At 38.1% G+C, this 22,036-nt stretch overlaps 1 protein-coding gene across 1 annotated transcript in view; it reads left to right on the top strand.

Annotated features, from left to right (window-relative positions):
• LOC108428617 (utrophin-like) overlaps positions 1-22,036 on the top strand; it is a 28,448-nt gene continuing 6,412 nt past the window's right edge. The window contains exons 1-13 of the mRNA XM_017699721.2: positions 1-463; positions 6,557-6,690; positions 8,494-8,650; positions 10,477-10,600; positions 12,140-12,393; positions 13,295-13,435; positions 15,883-15,961; positions 16,127-16,187; positions 16,350-16,411; positions 17,299-17,373; positions 17,935-18,136; positions 20,620-20,705; positions 20,918-21,075. Of these exons, the coding sequence (XP_017555210.2) occupies positions 320-463; positions 6,557-6,690; positions 8,494-8,650; positions 10,477-10,600; positions 12,140-12,393; positions 13,295-13,435; positions 15,883-15,961; positions 16,127-16,187; positions 16,350-16,411; positions 17,299-17,373; positions 17,935-18,136; positions 20,620-20,705; positions 20,918-21,075 (1,677 nt within the window). The 5' untranslated portion in view covers positions 1-319. The remainder of the gene's footprint in view (positions 464-6,556; positions 6,691-8,493; positions 8,651-10,476; positions 10,601-12,139; positions 12,394-13,294; positions 13,436-15,882; positions 15,962-16,126; positions 16,188-16,349; positions 16,412-17,298; positions 17,374-17,934; positions 18,137-20,619; positions 20,706-20,917; positions 21,076-22,036) is intronic.

A 22,036-nucleotide genomic window follows, 5' to 3' on the forward strand; every position in this document is an offset into this window, starting at 1 on the left:
CAAGGGAACCGGCTGTTGCACTGTGGAGGCATCATGGCCGTTCTTCAGATTCTTATGCTAATGGTATTCCATTACATTTTAAATGGTCTGCTGTACACAGTAAGCGTTCATGGCTGAAGACTGCTGCCGAGCTGGATTTCTCTGTTTGTCTGTGCTCTGCATTTGGATTCAGACTCTCTGCCACCTTTTACACTCACCTATGACCTTCAGCTCCAGAGACAGACTGTTCAGAGGAGTGGAAGTGGACTAGTACAGAGACTTTTAGCATTACATACTCTCAGCACATAGTGAGAGATCAGGTGGCTTTTCCATCTGTAGGATGAGAATCCTGAGGAGCTTCCAGAGGTCCAGCAGCTGGAGGATAATGGCTATGATGAGGTCTTCATTACAGAAAGTGATGTTCTTTCTGCACAGAGTCCAAAGGGTTGCTTTCACATCACCAAGATATCAGAAACTGTGTAAGGTAAGGTGTGATGACTTTATTTGGAATTATCTATTATTTTGATCTACTGGTGTGGGCAGTATGCCTTACTATGGTTTCTGTACAGTTTGTTTTGTTTTGATTGGTGTCTCAAGTTGCTGAAGAGCTCTTTCTTTAGATCAAATTCAAACAGGCCAGGCACTTGGCATGCATGTGAAATCTAAACACTGACATATAATAATATCTAATAGACATTCTATGCCATGTTGTTCTAGTTGGAGACTTTGACATAGCAATTTTGAAAGCTGTAATGGGAACTCCCTGCTAGCAGACACCTGCTGGAGAAATAAAGCCAGAATTGATTACTGCCTTCCCGCTATCCCCTCTTAGAGTTATGGATAGTCAGCCTCATTATGGCAGTTACAGCCAGCCGGGATGTGAGTTAGATTCCAGTAACATGAAGGCATTATGTTGTAGGAAATCCTCTCGTGTGCCATTCATCATAATCATGACACAGTCTCATTGCGCTGTTATTGGAATTTCTTACGCAAATGAAATGCATTCATCTCACTTGAATTAACTTTGATGAGAGTAACAAAACCATAATGCTTATGAATTTAATTTAAGCTATATTAGTTTAATTTAAATAAAAACATTGCCTGCTGGTGTTCTGAGATGTGAGCTCAGGAATAATTGGAATGTAATTGAGATATAAGCTGTATCCAGGATATTATTTACTATACAGGGCAACAGTAGGAGAGTTTTTTTTATTATATATGTATATATAGCATTTTACAGTTCATTATAATTGAATATTAAGTCAAACCTGCTTGATTAACCTGTTGAGCATTTTTCACACTAGGCACAAAGTTACAACTTAGAGTTTTTGTTTGTTAACTAACTTACTTTCTGTTACAGTTTTATGAAAATGTTTAAAACTACAGGTTAAATTGCATATTTGTGAAAATAAGATTCATTCAAAGAACATTTTTTATAGGGAACCCACTTCTTCAAATTTAAATGCACAGTTACTCTTTATGTGCTCAGTTTTACATATTGGGGAAAACCAAAGCATGAAACATGACATGTGTTGCCTAGTATGTTACATTCAGCAAATAAAAAATTGTGCAGTACAATGTGCATCTATTTACTGTAATTTTTCCATGTACAGTGTTAAAGGGGAATTCCAACCATTTTTTCATTTTCTGCATAATTAATAGTTTAAGATAAGGTCATTCAGAGTGATTTAATGGTAAAACATGCCACAGTGGTTTTGACAGGAAACAGGTGTCCAAAGTGTCCAAAGCTCGTAGAAAGCTCTTACTTGAAACAATTATGAATATATCACGGGTGGCGTGGTGGGTAGCACTGTCGCCTCACCGCAAGGAGGGCCTGGGCTCGATTCCCCGGCCGGGCGACCGCAGTCCTCTCTGTGTGGAGTTTGCATGTTCTCCCCATGTCTGTGTGGGTTTCCTCCCACAGTCCAAAGGCATGCAGTCAGGCCAATTGGACGTGCTAAATTGCCTCTAGGTGTGAGTGTCTGTCTGCCCTGTGATGGACTGGTGACCTGTCCAGGGTGTATCCTGCCTTTCACCCAAAGACTGCTGGGATAGGCTCCAGCACCCCCTGCGACCCTGATGGAGAAGTGGCTTAGAAAATGGATGAATATATCAAATGATGCCTGTGACAATGTTTTTCAATAATTTTGAGTCATGATTTTGGCCTAAAATATATTTCTGAAATTCATTCATGCTGCAAGGCATTGAATGGCAAAATAATACGCAAAGAAACTTACTTTTCAGACTTACTGGTTTACCACTATCAACACTAAACATAAACACTCTAAAGATGTGCCTATCACCACCACTTTTATTGAAACCTGAGTAAATAAGTTTCTCTACACTGAAGCATTTCACATCAAACCACTCTGAATGACTTTATTTACATCTGATTGACAGACATTTTGAAAAGATTTTTACTCTTAATTGTGATTAGAACAAATCAACAAAACATGTAATTTGACCACAAGTGCCCAAACCTTTACATAAGACTGTGCATGTAACTTGCACCAGGAAAACCTTTGCCATGGAATGTTCATTTCTTTAAGTATTCTTCTTTAACCAGTAGAAGGGTTGAAAATGCATGTGTGCTAAAGAACAAACAATTAGCAAAAAGCTGCTCTACTGCAAATCATGGTTTTATTCAGCCCTTATATTGACAGAGCAATTTACTCAAGAAGCTCCATTCTGGTGGTGGATATACTGATGACATCCATCCATCCATCCATCCATCCACCCATCCATCCATCCATCCATCCATCCATCCATCCATCCATCCATCCATTTTCTAAGCCACTTCTCCCTCAGGGTCACGGGGGTACTGATGACATGATACAATGTAATCTATGTCTTAATTAGATGAAGAAAAGCAAATCCGCCCATTGAAACAAAAGCAAAAGAGAGTCCTGGCTTTTAACAGTGCACAAGTGTAAATCCTCATTGGATTGTTTAGTGACGCTGTCAGTCAGTGTGGCTGCGGACGCTGAGCTTTCATTACTCTCTGGAAAGGAAGCATACTGACTGGGAGAGTCATTCGTTTGAGCCCAGCAACAAGAAAAACTGCCTGCAGTGACACCCCTCAGCCAGCTGATCAGCCTTTCATCATCTGCCTAGATAGAAATTGAGAAAATTGTCTTCTGAATAATCTAGCCACACAGAAAATGTGCCTATATTTTGATATTAAAGACCCTTTTTTGAGATATCTGTAGTAAATTACAGTCACTACTTTGAATAATCAGTAATGATTATGAATCCATTCAGAAGCTGTCAGCAGCAGATGACATGAAGATAATAGTGCATTGCACATTCTGCTTTCTGTTGTAGAAGTTTGCTTTACAATGCTACTGGTTTAATCCAATAAAACCACATGTCTGGCTATTGTAGTTTCAAAAAGGCCAAAGCTGAGTGATCTCATTTGCCTCTGTACAAGCTTCAGCGAAAAATAAAAAGCAAGAAAACCAGCACATAAATGTCACCTCCATGTTTTTCACTGCCTTCCGCTGTGTAATTTCTCCCTTGTGTTGTTTGTCATGACTTTTAGGTAAACTGATTAATGTCTGTGCAAGGAAATTATGACACCAATTCCAAAACAGTTAAGCAGTGTAGACCTTAGAACATCAAGTTCTAATTTTATTTCAAAATGGATTATGCCTGGAGAACTCTGTGCCTACAGTATTTCTCTCTGAATGCATGTTTGGAAGGAATGACACAGTTTTAATTTCATAACCTTAATTATGCTTGTAACGGGCTCCTAATGATTTAGCCCTCCAGCAACAACAAGACTGTAATTACTCCCATAGATTTACAATAAGCAGAAGCCGCTCCACTGCTTGTAATTTGTCTTGATTACAAAATCTGAGGAGCCAAGAGAAGAGAACCTTTTGTGTCCAGGAGGGGTTTTGTGCTTTTGGTAGCATATCATGAAAATCGAAAAGAGCATATTTTAATTTTTAACTGCATTCTTACTGCATTTCCTGATCATCTTAAAGGACGATTGCTATTCTTGCACAGGTAAATTAGCTTCAGCCTCTCCAGCATTAAGTGCATTGTCCATATACTCATATCAATGAATGGAAGATTGTATGGCAGTCTAATGGACTTAGCTCAGCTTATACAAAACCAATTCCAATGAAGTTGGGATGTTAAAACATAAATAAAAACAGAATACAATGATTTGCCAATCCTTTTCAACCTATATTCAATTGACTACACTGCAAAGACAAGATATTTAATGTTCAAATGGATAAACTTTATTGTTTTTTGCAAATCTTCACTCATTTTGAATTTGCCTGCAACACATTCCAAAGAAGTTGGGACAGGGGCATGTTTACCACTGTGTTACATCACCTTTCCTTTTAATAACATTCAATAAGTGTTTGGGAACTGAGGACACTAATTGTTGAAGCTTTGTAGGTGGAATTCTTTCCTATTCTTGCTTGATGTACAACTTCAGCTGCTCAACAGTCCGGGGTCTCTGTTGTCGTATTTTGCGCTTCATAATGTGCCACACATTTTCAATGGGAGACAGGTCTGGACTGCAGGCAGACCAGTCTAGTACCCGCACTCTTTTACTACAAAGCCACGCTGTAACACCTGCAGAATGTGGCTTGGCATTGTCTTGCTGAAATACGCAGGGACGTCCCTGAAAAAGACATTGCTTGGATGGCAGCATATGTTGCTCCAAAACCTGTATGTACCTTTCAGCATTAATGGTGCCTTCATAGATGTGCAAGTTACCCATGCCATGTGCACTAACACACCCCCACACCATCAGAGATGCTGGCTTTTGAACTTTGCACTGATAACAATCCAGACAGTCCATTTCCTCTTTGGCCCAGAAAAACAACGTCCATGATTTCCAAAAACAATTTGAAATGTGGACTCGTCAGACCACAGGACACTTTTCTAGTTTGCGTCAGTCCATCTCAGATGAGTTCAGGCCCAGAGAAGCCAGAGGTGTTTCTGGGTGTTGTTGATATATGGCTTTCACTTTGCATGGCAGAGTTTTAACTCTGTGTTCACTGACAATTTTCTGAAGTGTTCCTGAGCCCATGTGGAAATATTCATTACAGAATGATGTGGGTTTTTAATGCAGTGCCGCCTGAGGGATTGAAGGTCACAGGCATTCAATGTTAAACTGTTGGACTATTTGCTCACGCAGTTCTTCACAAAGTGGTGAACCTCGCCCCATCCTTGCTTGTGAACAACTGAGCCTTTCAGGGATGCTCCCTTTATACCCAATCATGACACTCACCTGTTTCCACTTAACCTATTTACCTGTGGAATGTTCCAAACAGGTGTTTTTTGAGCATTCCTCAACTTTCCCAGTCTTTTGTTGCCCCTATCCCAACTTCTTTGTAACGTGTTGCAGGCATCAAATTCAAAATGAGTGAATATTTGCAAAAACCAATAAAGTGTATCCATTTGAACATTAAATATCTTGTCTTTGTAGTGTATTCAAATGAACATAGGTTTAAAAGGCTTTGCAAATCACCGTATTCAGTTTTTATTTATGTTTTATACAACATCCCACCTTAATTGGAATTGGAGTTGTACAGAACACAGACAGTAGGATTTGTCTCTGGTTGGGTATGTGTGGCTGGAGGATCATCTCTCTGCCTCAGAGATTTAAAAAGTATGTGTGAGAAGGCTTCTGCTGAGGCTGTATATCATTGTCCGGTCTCATATAAGCCATTGTAAATTGAAAGAGAGAGAGAGAGAGAGAGAGAGAGAGAGAGAACGGCCATTCCTCTCACCAACTAATGAGTTGGTGCTGATAGAAAAGGTCTGAGGTTTTACTGAGAATGTGTCATTATAAATCAGGCATATAAAATGAGGCTGCAGACTTGTTTGATTCATTCAGGTTCTTTTATTGTAAATGAAAATGTTGGCAGCTACAGTGTGGCTAGGGAGAATGATGCTGGGCAACACAATAGTTAGAGCTCCATGTCTTTTAAGAATTAAAATATTTCTGAGATACTAATGGCTGCTATTGAGCTTGGGCAATGTTGGATTTTTGATGTAGGTGGACTTGCTCGATCCACATGCTCACATCTTAAAAGTTCGAAAAAAAAAAATCCTCCAACCAAATCTTTTCAATCTAAACTGCAGAAGGGGCTTTGACTCCTTGGACCTGTGGCACTATTCATGTGTCCTTACATCAAGGCAATGAGCCATGATGAAAAGCATTTAGTAGCAGAAGCAAGTTTGAATAAAAGAGAATCTTATGCTTTGTATTATAAGTAATTGCACTTTAGTGAAGAAATGAAAGTGTTTTATGTAGAAATGTGTAAAATAGTTCTGTTACACTGAGCACATAGGGAGCCAATCATTTACATATTTATGTAGTATGGCCTGATAAAAAGTTGCAATTTCCATCTCTATAGAATGTACTTCTTTGCCTTTCTCGCCTCTAACATTTTCATCAGCCGGCTATTCAGACTGTGTGCTTTGGCTTCGGTCCTAGATATTGACAGCACTGATCAGGGTAAATTCACATAATCAGAGACCACTGAGCTAGTATGAATTGATGTCATTTTAGATTCCGCTTGTTCTTGTTTCTTTGTTCTCTCTTTAGGATATTCAGGCAGAGATTGATGCCCACAGTGATCCCTACAGAGGGTGCTCCAGAGACCAATCACAGGCTGTCGTGGCAATCGGCCATGATGAGAATATGGACCAAAACTGTCGGACCACTGCCTTTTCCAACAGGTACTGTGCATGTACAGACACGTCCAAGCATGCTGCACCTCAGTCGCAGACCTATACTATATTGCCAAAAGTGTTCGCTTGTCTGCCTTCACGAGCATATGAACTTGAGTGACATCCCATTTTTAATCCATAGGGTTTAATATGATGTCAGTCCACCCTTTGCAGCTATAACAGCTTCAACATTTCTGGGAAGACTTTCCACAAGGGTTAGGAGTGTGTTTATGGGAATGTTTGACCATTCTTCCAGAAGTGCATTTGTGAGATCAGGCACTGATCTGCTCTATTCATCCCAAAGGTGTTCTATTAGGTTGAAGCCAGGACTCTGTGCAGGCCAGACAAGTTCTTCCATGCCAAACTTGCTCATCCATGTCTTTATGGACCTTGCTTTGTGCACTGGTGCGCAGTCATGCTGGAACAGGAAGGGGCTGTCCCAAAACTGTTCCCTCAAAGTAGGGAGCATAAAATTGTTCAAAATCTCTTGGTCTGCTGAAGCAGTAAGAGTTCATTTCACTGGAAGTAAGGGGCCGAACCCAACTCCTGAAAAACAACCCCACACCATAATCCCCCCACCAAACTTTACACTTGGCACAATGCAGTCAGAGTACCGTTCTCCTGGCAACTGCTAAACCCAGACTCATCCATCGGATTGCCAGATGGAGAAGCATGATTTGTCACTCCAGAGAACATCTCCACTACGCTAGAGTCCAGTGGCAGTACTTTACTCAGCTGCATTCGACACTTTGCATTGTGCTTGGTGATATAAGGCTTGCATGCAGTGGCTCGGCCATGGAAACCCATTCTATGAAGGTCTCTACGCTGTTCTTGAGCTAATCTGAAGGTCACATGATGTTTGGAGGTCTGTAGTGATTGACTCTGCAGAAAGTTGGCGACCTCTGCGCACTATGCACCTCAGCATCCGCTGACCCTGCTCTGTCAGTTTACGTGGCCTACTACTTCTTCGCTGAGTTGCTGTCATTCCCAATGGCTTCCACTTTGTTATAACACCACTGACAGTTGACTGTGGAATATTTAGTAGTGAGGAAATTTCACGACTGGACTTGTTGCACAGGTGGCATCCTATCATGGTACCACACTGGAATTCACTGAGCTCCTGAGAGTGACCCATTCTTTCACAAATGTTTGTAGAAGCAGTCTGCAGGCCTAGGTGTTCGGTTTTATAAACCTGTGGCCATGGAAGTGATTAGGACACCTGAATTCAATGATTTGGCTGTATGAGTGAATCCTTTTGGCAATATAGTGTATATTGATGCTTGGTCCACAAATATGTCCTTTCAGAGCAGCTTTACAGAATGTTAACAAAAATCCCATCCAACAAAAAAAAAATTTGGTTGGAAACTTTATACTTTTGATCCATACGTTTGAAATGAATCAAACTCCACATTTAAAAAAAAAAAGTCATATACTATAGTTTAATTGTAAATGACAATTTAATTTAAAGTGACAGGTTTAATTTTAAGTGACAAGTAAAAATTGTGCTAAAATAAAAAATGGTTTTTAAAGGTAAATGTAATGGTTCTATTTATAACCTTGGGTTCTTTGTAGAACCATTTCAAGCTTAATTTTTTTTTTTTTTGCATGGTAAAATCATGATAATTCAGAATGATAGAGAATGTGTTGTATATGGCTCTAGTATGTTAAAATTAAATTTCTGACATCAACAAATTGTGGTATAACAGCTGAAATGGCTTCTTGTTAGGTGGACACAGATGGACACTGTAAGAGCTCATTGAGGGATCATTATCTGGGATTCATACAGCATAAAGAGATGTTTTGTTCCATCAGGGAACATGTGGAGCTTAACAGTGAGAGATGGGCTGGGCTGATAGCTCTGCTGGAGGAGCTCTGGTTCTGGGTGAAGATGAAGGATGAGGAGCTGACCAGTCAAAGTCCCATTGGAGAGGATGTTCATACTCTACTGCAGCAACAAGGCTACTGTATGGTCAGTTACATTCCATTTTCATCAACAGGGATAGATACATAGACTTCATCTTTACCTCTTTATATGATAGTAGGAATAAAACTTTAAATACAAGCTTTAATAAACCTCAAAACAAAATTTTCATTGGAAGGTTTTAGCCTCTCTTCTGTTTCTCTCTTGGTTTTATCTTGATGTTCTGCTTTTCTCAGATCAGTGTTAGTGTTTGTAAAGCAGATCCATATTTGGGATTCCCTGTTAGTGTGACTCTATGTTTCCAGTACAATAAAGAATAAGCTAACAAAACCCATGTTATGCTAAGTTTGACATTTTTGTTTGGCAAATTCCACATCAGGTGCTGTGCTTAACGCACTGCCCCCTGATTTATGATCATGATTTCAGTGGCAGTATAAATTAGTGATATATTGCAAAGCAAAAATACAGTTCAACTCTATTTTGTTAATCAATTGCTTTGACATAAACTAAAATCTGTCCTTCAGACTTTCAATCCAATCACATCTGCAGTCCCAGCTTGCAGCCAGTGAGCCATCTTTATGAAGTGATTTAGTGTAATGATACTAAAGGTTAAAAATAGCCACATCAAACTGTGATATTATCGGCCATCTGGCTTTATCAGCAGAAAACACACAGTGAATGATACAAGAGCTTTGCTTCTAATACTGAAAATTACATTTAATTTCTCACTGCTTGAAAGAGTGGGTGCTCAAGGTGACTTTCACCTAAACCAAGAAAGTACAGTAGTATACTAAAGTCTGAGAACACTCTTAATTTATTTAGTTTTAGACCAAAACAGCCATTAAGTACAAGTTATTCCTTTTCTTTTAGCATCAAGAAAAAAACAGAAATCGTATTTATATAATATATGTTTTATTTAAGTATATATGTTTTATTTAAGTATTTAGGATTTTTAGTGTGTCCAATTTTTATCTTTATTACATCTCCCAAAGCCTTCAGGAGAATTGACTTCAGTTTTTCAAAGAAATCTGCAGGGATATCTTTCCACACTTCCACAAGTAAACTCAAACACACATTTAGTGATGTTGAGGTCTGGACTCTGGGGTAGTCAGTCAGTTGCTCTGAGAACACCAGAGGCTTCTTTGCTTGATTTGCAAAATTTCTTCTTTTTCTTCTTTTTTGTCTATTTCTTTTTCTCAGTGAGGGTTTCTAGACTGCTACATATCCTTTCAGACTCACAGTGTTGAGTAGTTTTTCTCACAGTGGAAGGATGGACAGAAACACCGGTGGATTTAAAGTGAGAGTGGAGTTTGATTGTCTCCTTTCTCTCGAAGATGAAATGTTCATCTGATGGTGACATTGCAGGTCTACCAGGCCTTGCACTGTTGTTAGAGTCACATTTTCTCTATATCTTTTGGTAATTTTCTTTTAAACTTTTCTTTTTAAACTTTCCTTGGAATTTTACTTCTTTATGCAATTCCCTTCTTTATGCAAATTGATTTTCTTATATCTAGTCTCTTCAGAAATGTCTCACGAAAAAACATTAACTTGTACTAAATGGTAGTTTAGACTGAAAACTGAATAAATGAAAGGTTATTTCTGACTTTTGTATAGTACTGTTACATTATATATTAATCACAAACATTGTTTATTTTGGTGTTATGACCAGAATGCTTATGTGTCCTCTAAGAGCAAATAACCCAAAACAGATTTTATTTTAAAAAGTTTTGTGAATTACTTAAAAGTTCATTTTGAATATAGTTCACTTTAGAATTCTCTTAGAATTGTCTAGTGTACTCTTTAAGGTCAGTGGGTCCAGCTCTGAGGGTGGTCTTATTCTATAAAGCAGTATACCAATTTATTGTTTGATACAGGCTCTGCAGAGCGAGCTGACCAGTCGAAGACAGGATTTTGACCACACACTGAAGCAAGTATGCTTGTCTTTGGCTCTACAGCCTGTGGATTCTCTGACTGAAGTCAGCATGGAATCAGCAGCAGGTCAGAGGACACCCCCTACCCCCAAAATTGTTTCTTAGAACAGCTGGAGAGGTGGTCTTTACTCAGTGCTCTACAATTTTGCCATTTTGGCTGTCACTCAGCAACTGCGATGTAACCTTAATAGCTGTCAACATTTTATGGTACCCAGTGAAAAACATATCTTTTATCTTTCTAAGGTAAATCATTGGCTTGCACCTGTCACTTACTGCTTTTTATACTGCATTTTCCATTTCTGGATTTGTTTCTTATTGCAAGTCAATGGTATCATTGAAAGTTGAATTATATATATATCACTTTTATGGGGAGACGGTGGAGTGGAGACAGTAAAGCTGATAGGATCCTGAGTGAGAAAGTGATGAAAGGGATGGGTGTAAATCTGAGCTGGATTTATAACTGCTTACAGAGGATAGATCACATTATTATGCAAGCAGCGCATATGCAGGTACTGGCCTGCAGAGAGGTGTCATAAGAGGTCCTCTTCAGAAGAATTATTGATCTGAAATTCATGACTATGTCTTCCCATTGTCCTTCCGTGCTGTGAATTTGTGAAACGTGTCTTTTTGGAAGCTTTGGGTCTTGAATATCTTACACTTGCTTATGAATTGTTCATGTGTATCACATAAAAGTTGCTTCAAACCTCAGAGAACTGGAGGCTAAACCTCATATATGTTCCATATAGGACATTTAAGTTGTACAATACTCATCAAATGTTTAGGGACTCTTAGCTTTTCAATATCTTTCTAGATGCAAAGCGCTTCATAACCTGGTTTGTAACTAACTGAATAACTAATTAACAATTTCACTCACTCACTCACTCACTCACTCACTCACTCACTCACTCACTCACTCACTCACTCACTCACTCACTCACTCACTCACTCACTCACTCACTCACATTTAGCAAGCTGAAAATTCTCCACAAGGGGGTCAAAACTTGTTCTTCATACCAAGGAAGACACTTTGATTGGCATGAAGCTGAGGATGGTAAAATATAGGCAAAGGATTAGCAAGTAGCTGTTTTGTGCTAAAAAAAACCTATGCAAGTTTTTTTTTGGACATTTAAAACATAAACATGAAAATCAGTTCAAAAGAAGACAGTGTCCCTAAACTTTTGACTGGAAGTGTATATTCCAGCCTTTGTGATGAGTCTAAGGTTGGCCAGGGACATGCAAGCAGGATGAGATTAGATGTATTATGCTTCTTGCCTCAAATCGCCTGAGATATTGAGATGGTTCACTCTGAGTAATTTAGCTCTAGAGATTGCACTAGTGATACATCAGTACAAATGACGAAAAATTCAAAAGGAGAAAAGGAAGATGAGATGAAAGAGAAATGGAACATTACTTTCATTCAAGTATCAGATTGACAGTGATTGTCCTACTTTAAAGGTTTCCAACTTCACAGATTATTTCCAGACATGGACTTTGAATTCGTGTAACTACTAATGTGAATCTGTGGCTTTCATTCAGTGTTCTCTGGTATGGGTCATCTCCTCTTAACTTGGTCCTCTCTGAACTTTGAATTGTCACTCCAATTCAGGGCGTGCTGTGCCCGAGAGGATAATGTGGCTGGCCCGTGTCATGCAGGATCAAGCAGTAGAGGTCCAACAGCACTGGGAACGGTTCCGTGCTCATGCGGCCAGTTGGCAGCAGCAGGTCAGCTGGGCACTGGGGAAGCTCCAGGACCTGCAGGACTCCATGCATCAAGAGGAGTTAAGCTTGACAGAGATGGATAGTAATGGGCAAGAATGGCACCCAGATGGACATACTTTGGTCAACTGTATGCTGGATAAGGTTTGTGGGTGCAGGCACAGCATTTTCTAAACTTTAATATATAAGAATGTTTGAATGACCTCAAACAGACCAGGATAAAACAGATGTTGCCTTAAATAAGCCTTCTAAATAGCTGGGCTGTCTGTGGCAAATATGTAATACATGCCTTAAGATGAACATGCCAGGCAAACAACAGCACTTCACTTTCAGTTGTATGCAAACATTTACACAACCTCAGGCAAATTACATTTTGTTGATTTTCAAAGTGAAACAAGGAAATCAACTTAAATGTGGAATTTTTCTGCTAAATTTGTAGACAATTTGTATTTATTTGTTAAGTTTTACATGTATTAGAAACAAATAATATATACAGTCTAAAATTCACCAATTCTTGCACCGACTACATTTTATGTTTTATTAAATTCTGCAAAGAAGCAGTAATTGTACATTAAAATGTGCATAAGCACATATCAGATTGTCATGAGCACATATAGACTAAAAATAGAAACCACTGTGCTCATAGTCTAGTATTTCAGTGTTTTTGGAACTATTGTTTTAATTACAAAATCTTGTGATTTATGAAATCATTTTGTGAACTGCAGCTTGTCAGTTGTTAACAACACTTTACAAATTGTTTAGCAGATTCTATAGCAGATTCTAAGCATTTTTCAATACAAGAGCAGTGGCTGAAAATGTGTCTTGCATTAATATGTTAACGTTTCAATTTTCAGTTTAGTAGAGCATTCAACGTTACAAAATGACAGTATTTGAAAGAAATACAAAGTTGTGCTTCATAGTGTCCCAATCTATTGCTGTATCCACAAGTTAATATGTTAGCCACAAGTATGTATTGTGTATCATGAAGATGTCTTCAATATTACATTTTTGGCATATCACCCATCCCTTATTGTTTGTTCACCAGAGCTTTATTGACGGGACAGTAGGATGCCACCTGAAAGCGATGAATGTCAATGGCAGTTTGGTTCCACCTCCTGACATTCAGCTGACTCTGGTTTCATCAGCACTACCTCACAGCCTCAGTACACAAATGAACGTCTCAGAGGTGAGAGACTCAGCGGGGCTCCATCACTCAAAGCTGAATGATGCTGCAAATATGAATTTGCTAGTGAAAGGTCACAAGCAACTATAGTAGAAAATCAAAAGTCTAAATGCCAGATCAGCAGTAGATGGTGGTCTGCCAACCAAATGTCATGTAAAATAATTCTGCTTGTCCACATAGCAATGATTCATACGTTAACATGGGCTGCATGAAAAATAAGTCAGCCGGACATTAAGGTACACCCAACTGACCATTTCATTGCATTCATATTTCAGTATGGCAGAATTGATTGTTTTTGAAGTTAAAATAATAGCACTCACATCACACCTTGCTCTGTTTTTGGTTTGTGTCCTTGTCCTGCCTTTTGATGAGTCTGTGACTGTCATAGTCTTTTGGGGATCCACTGGACCACCATATTGACCTTCTTTATTGATCCAGGCTGCTGGAGGACATTGATACTTAAGCTTCTGCTTTCAGCGTGACATTATTGTATTGTTTGTCAGACAAATAGCTCTCAGACAAAAACTGGATTTGTCCATTTCTGAAAACAATGCAAGACAAAAATGAAAACATATAGCCAAAAGAATTTCATCACAACACTGTAAAGTAGTGTTAAAGTCAAGATCACTAGAGCTGAGCCAAAACTAAGACTGGAACACAAGTCAGAGTCAACATCAAGACTTTTAGTTGCCGAGTCTGAATCATATAATGTAATACATATAATTAAAGAATATTTAGCCAAAAACATTAGTAATTATTGTTGTATTACAGTCTTAGTCAAGATATGCATTGTAAGTGGAAGCAGTGGTCATGTTATTCTCTGTTATTCTCTGCTCTAAAGCTTATTCAAAGTCACCAGCTTAAGCCAAGTATACATAAACAAGTATGCATCCATTTTTATTATAAAATGAAAACATAGTTATAATAGCATTCCAACCTGCTCTTAATGGATGGTCAATTTTCAAACCAATCAACATCAACAAACAAATAATACTCAGTTAATCTATCCTGAAAAAGATCAATTGGATGCTAACCAACAGATTTTATTTAAACAAAAGTTGTTTTCGATGTTGACATGGCAAAATATTGGTTAGTTATGTTTATGTTTTCTGTAAATGCATAGCCGAAACAAAGAAAATATAGCAGTGAATATGTAGCGCTGGGCTTGACCTCAGGGGTGTTTTTAAATAAGGCTTTGAAGCTCAGTAACATCCACCATCAATTGGAGACTAAACACAGTGAATTTGTATCTAAATTTGTCGAATTGAGCCAGAACTGTTTGGAGCTTTCTTCTCTTCAGCTTGACAACCAGCACTCAGTAGCTGACAAATCAGCCTTCTCATTAGGTGAAACAATCAGAAACAGATGATCTGATCGCTTAAATCCACAGAAACCTTTGTGCTTGTTTGTGTAGGTCATGATCTGAATATGTTTGGGAAGCCCTGATGCAGAAAAAAAATTTTTTATTCTGTTTATTCTGGTTTTGTTGATATTTGTTGATATAATTTGTTGGCTAGTCTTGACAACAATTTCCATCTCACCTTGACACTGAGATACTGAGATCAAGTGCAAATGAGGACGAGACTGAGACAAGACAGAGACTGCTAGTTCATGATCTCGAGACAGGTCTTGAGACTGAGACTGGACTTGAGTATTACACTTTTATAAAAGATGGTTCTTTAGTAAAGAAAATGTTTAAATAGATTTATGAACACTCAAAGAACCCTATGCATGATTAAAGGGTTCTTTGCTTCATGACTGGGTTCTTCAGAATGTGGTGTAGATGGTTCAATGTAGAATCTTTTTGAAAAGCACCCAAAAGATTTCTTCCATTGTTATGATGTCAAGCTCGTAACAATAGAAGAACCCTTTTAGGTGCTGTATAGAACCCTTTTCAGAAAGGTTCTATATAGAACCATCTACAGCACATTCTCCATCAATCTGAAGATTTCTTTTATGATGCAAAGAACATTTGAAGAACCATCTTTTTTAAGAGTGTACAACACTTTTCATTTCATCACTAAATGTCTCTGATGAAACGTGTCTGTTGAAGCCAGCGTCAGGTGATAGTACAGTAGATCCATTGTGTTTCTCAGTAGACTCTTTGGAGAATCTACATGATAATCAAATCTGGCCATTTCAGGACTATAAGAACTGAAACTGGTCCTTCTTCTCCAGAAAATATTCTTCATTATTCTGTGCTCTGCTCCTTTCACTGTGCCTCTCCTTAGATAAAAGAACCTTCCAAGCATTGTTGTTTCTGAGGGATCCAGGTTGATGCTTTGTCCCAACTTTGGTTGTCTATTTTGGACATTCAATCTCTGCATTATGGTACTCTGTGACTTGAAACTGCTGTGAGATTTAAGACTTCTCTGTTCCTTTGTTATGTTGCACAGTCAAAGCCTTAAAGCACTGAGAATGCTCTGTTGTTTTTTATCAATTCTTCGCAGGGGGCAATGATGAATCAGCACAGTCAGCCCCTAGATGCTCGAGATGATAACAGACCATTCTCCCAGGACTTCTTATCTGGTAAAGTGGGATCGGAAAACATGAGCATTTATTATATCCTGTTGGTGCTCAGGCTATTTTGCATTATTTTCATCTTAATCACAGCAGTAGTGCTGAAAAGTACAATAGTAAGTTAAAGATACAGCTACACCACAAGATATAAAGAAGTTCGTGTCACTTCAACAGCCTCTGTTCAGTCTCCGTGGCAGAGGGCAGTTTTTCATAACGGTGTTCCTTACTACATCAAGTGAGTCTTATTTTTCATGCCTTAATCTTTCTAATCACACTGTGTCCTCAGTTTCATTCTTTATCTCATAACATGCTACAGTCAAATCATGCAGCACTGCTAATGCACTGTTATTTTTGGTTTTTGTTTGCACTGGACTTGTTAAATACCCTGAACTTTCAGTCATGAGTGGCAGACTACATCATGGGATCATCCACAAATGACTCAGCTTTTTCAGTCACTGGGTGAGTTCCAACCCTAATATCTCATGATGACACTGAAAAACATAGTGTGTGGGTCATTCTACAAAAAGTGGACAATTTGCACCCCTAAACTTTCTAAACATTGTTTGACATTGTCAGACCTGTTGCCTGTAGGCCTGATGCTAACTGGGTTTAGGTTTGCATTTAAGGTCAGGCATTATTTTAATTGTGTTGTGTTAAAGCAACATGGGTTGATATGTTTAGAGTGACACCCCTAAAGCACAAAAACAGTGAAAATGGAACAAATGTGACTGCTGCTTATTATTATTATTATTATTATTATTATTATTATTATTATTATAGAATTTTAATCACCCCAGTTTATAAGTATGTAAATATTCTAAAAACACCTTTATAGTAGCAGGCATGACTGTGTTGGGTTTTAATAAATTCTTAAGTACTACTGTATAAATCATTTTTAATAGCAAAAGGATATATATATATATATATATATATATATATATATATATATATATATATATATATATATATATATATATATATATATGTATATGTATGTATGTATGTACACACACAAACATGTTCTTTCAGAGCACCCGTTGCCATGTTGAACAAACTATATGGAAGGTTGACTAAAATCCCTTTTAACCTAATCAAAACATGCAGTGTATTCAGATTCCATTTTAAAACACTACACAGCTTATGCTATGTTAATGCTAATATTACTTCAATTACACAACAAAAACTCTTTACAAATCTGCTCTAACTGTGACCTTTGCCAGGCATACAAATAGAAATGATTTACAATGAATAATGGACTATTTACATGTAAGATAATGTCCCAGTAAGTGGGAGAAGGCTTTATGTGTTTTGTATGTAGTAAGAACATTTTCCCCTTTTCCCTGCAGATGAGCTGGGACATGTCCGCTTTTCTGCCTACCGCACAGCTATGAAGAGCCGCCGAGTGCAGAAAGCCTTGTGCTGTGAGTGCCTCCTCATTTTCTGCAGCTCTCTGCTAATGTGTTCACTCATCTGAATGCTAACCCCAGAAAGGTGTTCTACAAAGCTCAGTAGAGTGATTATGTAGAAGATAAAGGCAGCTGTCCCTTTTCTTTGCGTGCACTGGGGGCCTTTACTGAGCAGCGTCTGTAAGTAGTAAATCTCTCAGTCACAGTAGGGGTGTAAAGTGCTTTGGGGCCAAAATGCCACTAATGACAACATTAGTGTAGCACAAGCTGTACAGAAATGGTGTTCTGTCAAGTGACTTGGAAGGCGAATGTTTGTAGTAATGGACCTTACAGAGTTGGGAAGAAGCTGATGGAACATATAATTGTTTGCAAATCTGATGAGTCTGGATAGGAAATTAGTGTAATTTTTTCCCCAGCCTTTGGAGTTTGGAACTTTCATTACACACCAGCAAATGAGTTATGCTCTGCTGCTTTCCATTAATATGCACTGAATGGATTTCATTAAAGATGTGTCCCTTGTGGGCCAAAGAATGAGTGGAGATGAAATCGTAAGTGAACACCGTCTGTCTCTTTCAGTGGACCTTTTGGAGTTGGCAGAGGCTCAGGGTGTCTTTGACCAACATCGGCTAACTCATAATGGACAGCTTTTGGAGGTTCCAGCCATCATAACCTGTTTGTTCACAATCTACACTGAACTTCAGCAGGCATATCCAGATCTGATCAATATCCCTCTGTGTGTGGACCTGTGTCTCAACTGGCTTCTGAATGTCTATGACAGGTGTGTGTGAGTGTGTGTGGGTTTTGATGAAGGACGTAAAGTGGTTATTTGGGGAAAAAAAAAACAACTGCATAATAGGGCTGGGCGATAGATTGCCTATACGGGTACACTGTCATACTTTGATTTTTCTTTGAGTTTTAGCAATCTTTTAGCAATATGCAGCACTGAGGAAAAGCACCCTTCATTTATTTAGTTTGCATTAAGAATTTAGGCACAAGTTATTAATTTTTCAGCAGATATTTCCAAGGAGATTATAATGTCCCACAAAAGTGAGTACACCCTTTCTGCAAATATATCTTTTCATGAGACAATAGAAATGAAACTTGGATAACTTAAAGTAGTCAGTGCATAGTTTGTATAGCAGTATAGATTTACTGTCCTCTGAAAATAACACACAGCCAATAATGTCTAAATAGCTGGCAACACAGGTGAGTACACCTCACAGTGAACATGTCCAAATTGTGCTCAAAGTGTCAATATTTTGTGTGACCACCATTATTATCTAGCACTGCCTTCAACCTCTGGAATCCTCTTCCACTCCTCCATGATGACATCACAGAGCTGGTGGATGTTCGACACTTTGCCCTCCTCCTCCTTATGCTTAAGGATGCCTCACAGGTGCTCAACTGAGTTTAGGTCTGGAGACATACTTGGCCAGTCCATTACCTTTACCTTCAGCAAGGCAGTTATCATCTTGAAGGTGTGTGTGGGCTCGTTGTTGTGTTGAAAAACTGCCATGCGGTGCAAGAAACAGTTGACTTGGTACTCCTCAACACAGTGCCACCACACATGGTGGACACCATCTGAGCCAAACAAGTTTATCTTGTTTAATGCTTAGTTTAATGCTCCCCATTAACACCTGGAACCTTCTAACTCTAACGAGTCACATGACACCAGGGATGAACAACAACTGGGTACAATTTGGACATGTTCACTGTGTGGTGTACTCACTTGTGTTGCCAGCTGTTTAGACATTAATGGTTGTGTGTTGAGTTATTTTCAGAGAACAGTAAAGCTATACTGCTATACAAGGTGTACACTGACTAAGTCATATCCATGTTTCATTTCTATAGTGTTGTCCCATGAAAAGATAAAATAATATATTTGCAGAAATGTGAGGGGTGTACTCACTTTTGTGAGATACTGTATATATGAAATAATCCATAAGGAAGGAGAAAGTCAAAGCAAAATGAAACTGGAGTGTCAAAAATTATTAAAGCTTTGTCTTTGAGAGAAATGAGAAAATCAAGCTCCACCATTGCTTTAAATCTGTCCATCCTTCCACTGTGGGAAGACAACTCAAAACTGAGTCTGAAAGGATGTGTAGCTGCCAATAAGCACTTACTAGAAAAGAAAATAGAAAAAAAAAAGAAAAAATCAAATCAAACAAAGAAGTTGCCTGAGTTCTCAGAGCAATAGACTGACCACTCCAGACCTCAACATTTAAATAATTGAAGTATGGTCTGTGACTTTGGTGCAGTACTATGTTTGATAACAAGTATCATGCCCATGATCCTTATTTTAGCTTTTAATTCTATTTTGTGCACTTTTTCTGAGTATCCAGTACCTGAGAGTTGAAACTGCTGTGCATGTCGTTCATTGGGTGCTACAGATTGTTTTGAAACAGCAGATTGAAATTCATAAAATGCAAATCAATAGCTATTTTAATTTCTGAAAAAGTCATTTGTGTCTGTTTAACATGTACAATAATTGATAAGGTTCCCCTTGGTGTACTTTAAAAGAAAAAAAAACTAAAGAAAACAGTCCAATCAAAACATGTCAGTTTAGCAAGACATTAATTTATAACAGAGAAGCAGCACTGAGGATGTATACGTTTATCACATTTATTAATATTAACTAGTCATACTGTCCAGTTTTTCCATTATCCCAAATTATATGACATAATAGACTTTTAGACTTGTTTATGTGGTTTTTGACATCGCATGACATACTGCTATCTGAAAAAATGCACAAAGGTACGTTGCAATGCTAAAATCATTTTTCTTTTTATTTTTGTCTGTATGCAGACAGTCTGTTTGTACTTTGCATGGTGTTAATAGGTGGACATATAAGCTTTCATTATTTGTTATCCACATTAGCCTTGTAGTTCCAGTGCAAAACTAAAGAAGCAAACCTCAGCAAACATGTCTTAGCTATTCAACTAAATTTATGGTAAAGGGAAATTTGTGTAAATTAGATTTTTTGCTGAGCTATCGCTTTATTGGACTGTGACTATTAAAGTATCCCGAAAATTCATAAAGCTGAGCTCTTGGTTGTAATCACAATTCTTATACATATTAAAATATGCTAATTTCTTCAAGTCTGAAAAAATTATTTTTGATTTTGCACCAGAGAACGTTTTCGATGCAATCTTTTCATGAGGATATTACATGGTTGCTTCTCACATTGACTCCAAAAGTTTAAGATGAGATTTACAGCCAGTGCTCTTTTAATCTAAGAACCTCTGTTTTCCTGTGTGATAGTGGCAGAAGTGGGAAGGTTGAAGTCATAAGCATGAAGATTGGACTGCTTTCTCTTTCGAAAGGACACCTTGAGGACAAGTATAAATGCAAGTATTTTGTTTTCTTCAGTGATTGTGGTGCTTCACATTCAGGTTATTAAGGTGTCCCTAACTGGAGGCTGAGAGATGTTTGACATATTAGAGAATTAAGTCGCCGTAATTTGTTTCCTCTGAGCTCTTATTCACATGGCCTCAGGAGTAATAGTCTGTGATTGCAGTCAAATATCACTAATAGTCCTGATTCACAGTGCTCTCCTCAGACCTGTTCAGTCAGGTGGCTGGCTCTGCAGGAGTGTGTAACCCACGGCAGCTGGCTCTGCTGCTGCACACCACCATGCAGATTCCCCACCAGCTGGGTGAGGCTGCTGCATTCGGAGGGAGCAACGTGGAGCCCAGTGTCCACAGCTGCTTTAGGCATGTGAGTGCAATGCTGTCAGCCACCACTGGGACTCACTTCATCTAGGGCTGCACAATATGCACAAAATACAGTGTTATACTACTATTGCTACACCTTGGACTGTTGCCACTTAGGGCACCCATGAACCAAGGGTCCCATGAAAATAAAATGAGATATACTGTACATCTTGATGCTAAATAACCTATTCTGAAATATACATACATTTTAGAAATAGTTGTTATTTGCAGATGTTATTATTATTAATTTTCAGGATTATTGGTAGTTATTTTTGAATATATAATAAGCTCAATTTTCTGCCAATATAGTGAGATAATTTCACTTAATAAAATCACTTAAAATTAGCCCCGCCCATTCACACTGATGCTATATGATGTGTTTTAAACCACACTGCTTTTTAAATGAGACACAATTCAGTGAAACCAATCAGAACAGAGCTCATTTAGATATATATCAGTTTTATATATCTAATATCATTATCATTTATATACACATCATATATCAAGGGCACAGTAAAAAAAAGCCTGATTTACTCTATGAAATAAAGAGTCATGTAAAAATTAATAATGACTGTTTTTGGTACATAAAACCACATATTTCTGTATGAAAGAGCTAATATAAAAATGTTCATCCAGTGGGCCCCATTATGGTCTTTTGTCTAGGGCCCCAGAAACACTAAATCTTCCCCTCTTGCTACATATTGTGATATGCTGTGCTATATCTTAAAAAGACGGTGGTGGATCCTTGAACATGGTGTGGTTAAATATTTGTCTTCATTGTTTTTACCAAAATATATTTTTTTCATGTAAATGTGATGAATCATTCGTAAAAACACACACTCAGTCATCCAGAAGGTTCAAAATTGTTTGGGACGTTTTCAACTCAAAAAAGATCAAAAGACTACTAAAAAAACCCTGCTTAAGAAAAAGCACAAATATTTTAGTGCCAGTTCAGCCAGCACAAT

Source organism: Pygocentrus nattereri, chromosome 10 (genome assembly GCF_015220715.1).
Source record: "Pygocentrus nattereri isolate fPygNat1 chromosome 10, fPygNat1.pri, whole genome shotgun sequence".
NCBI classification, from domain to species: Eukaryota; Metazoa; Chordata; class Actinopteri; order Characiformes; family Serrasalmidae; genus Pygocentrus; species Pygocentrus nattereri.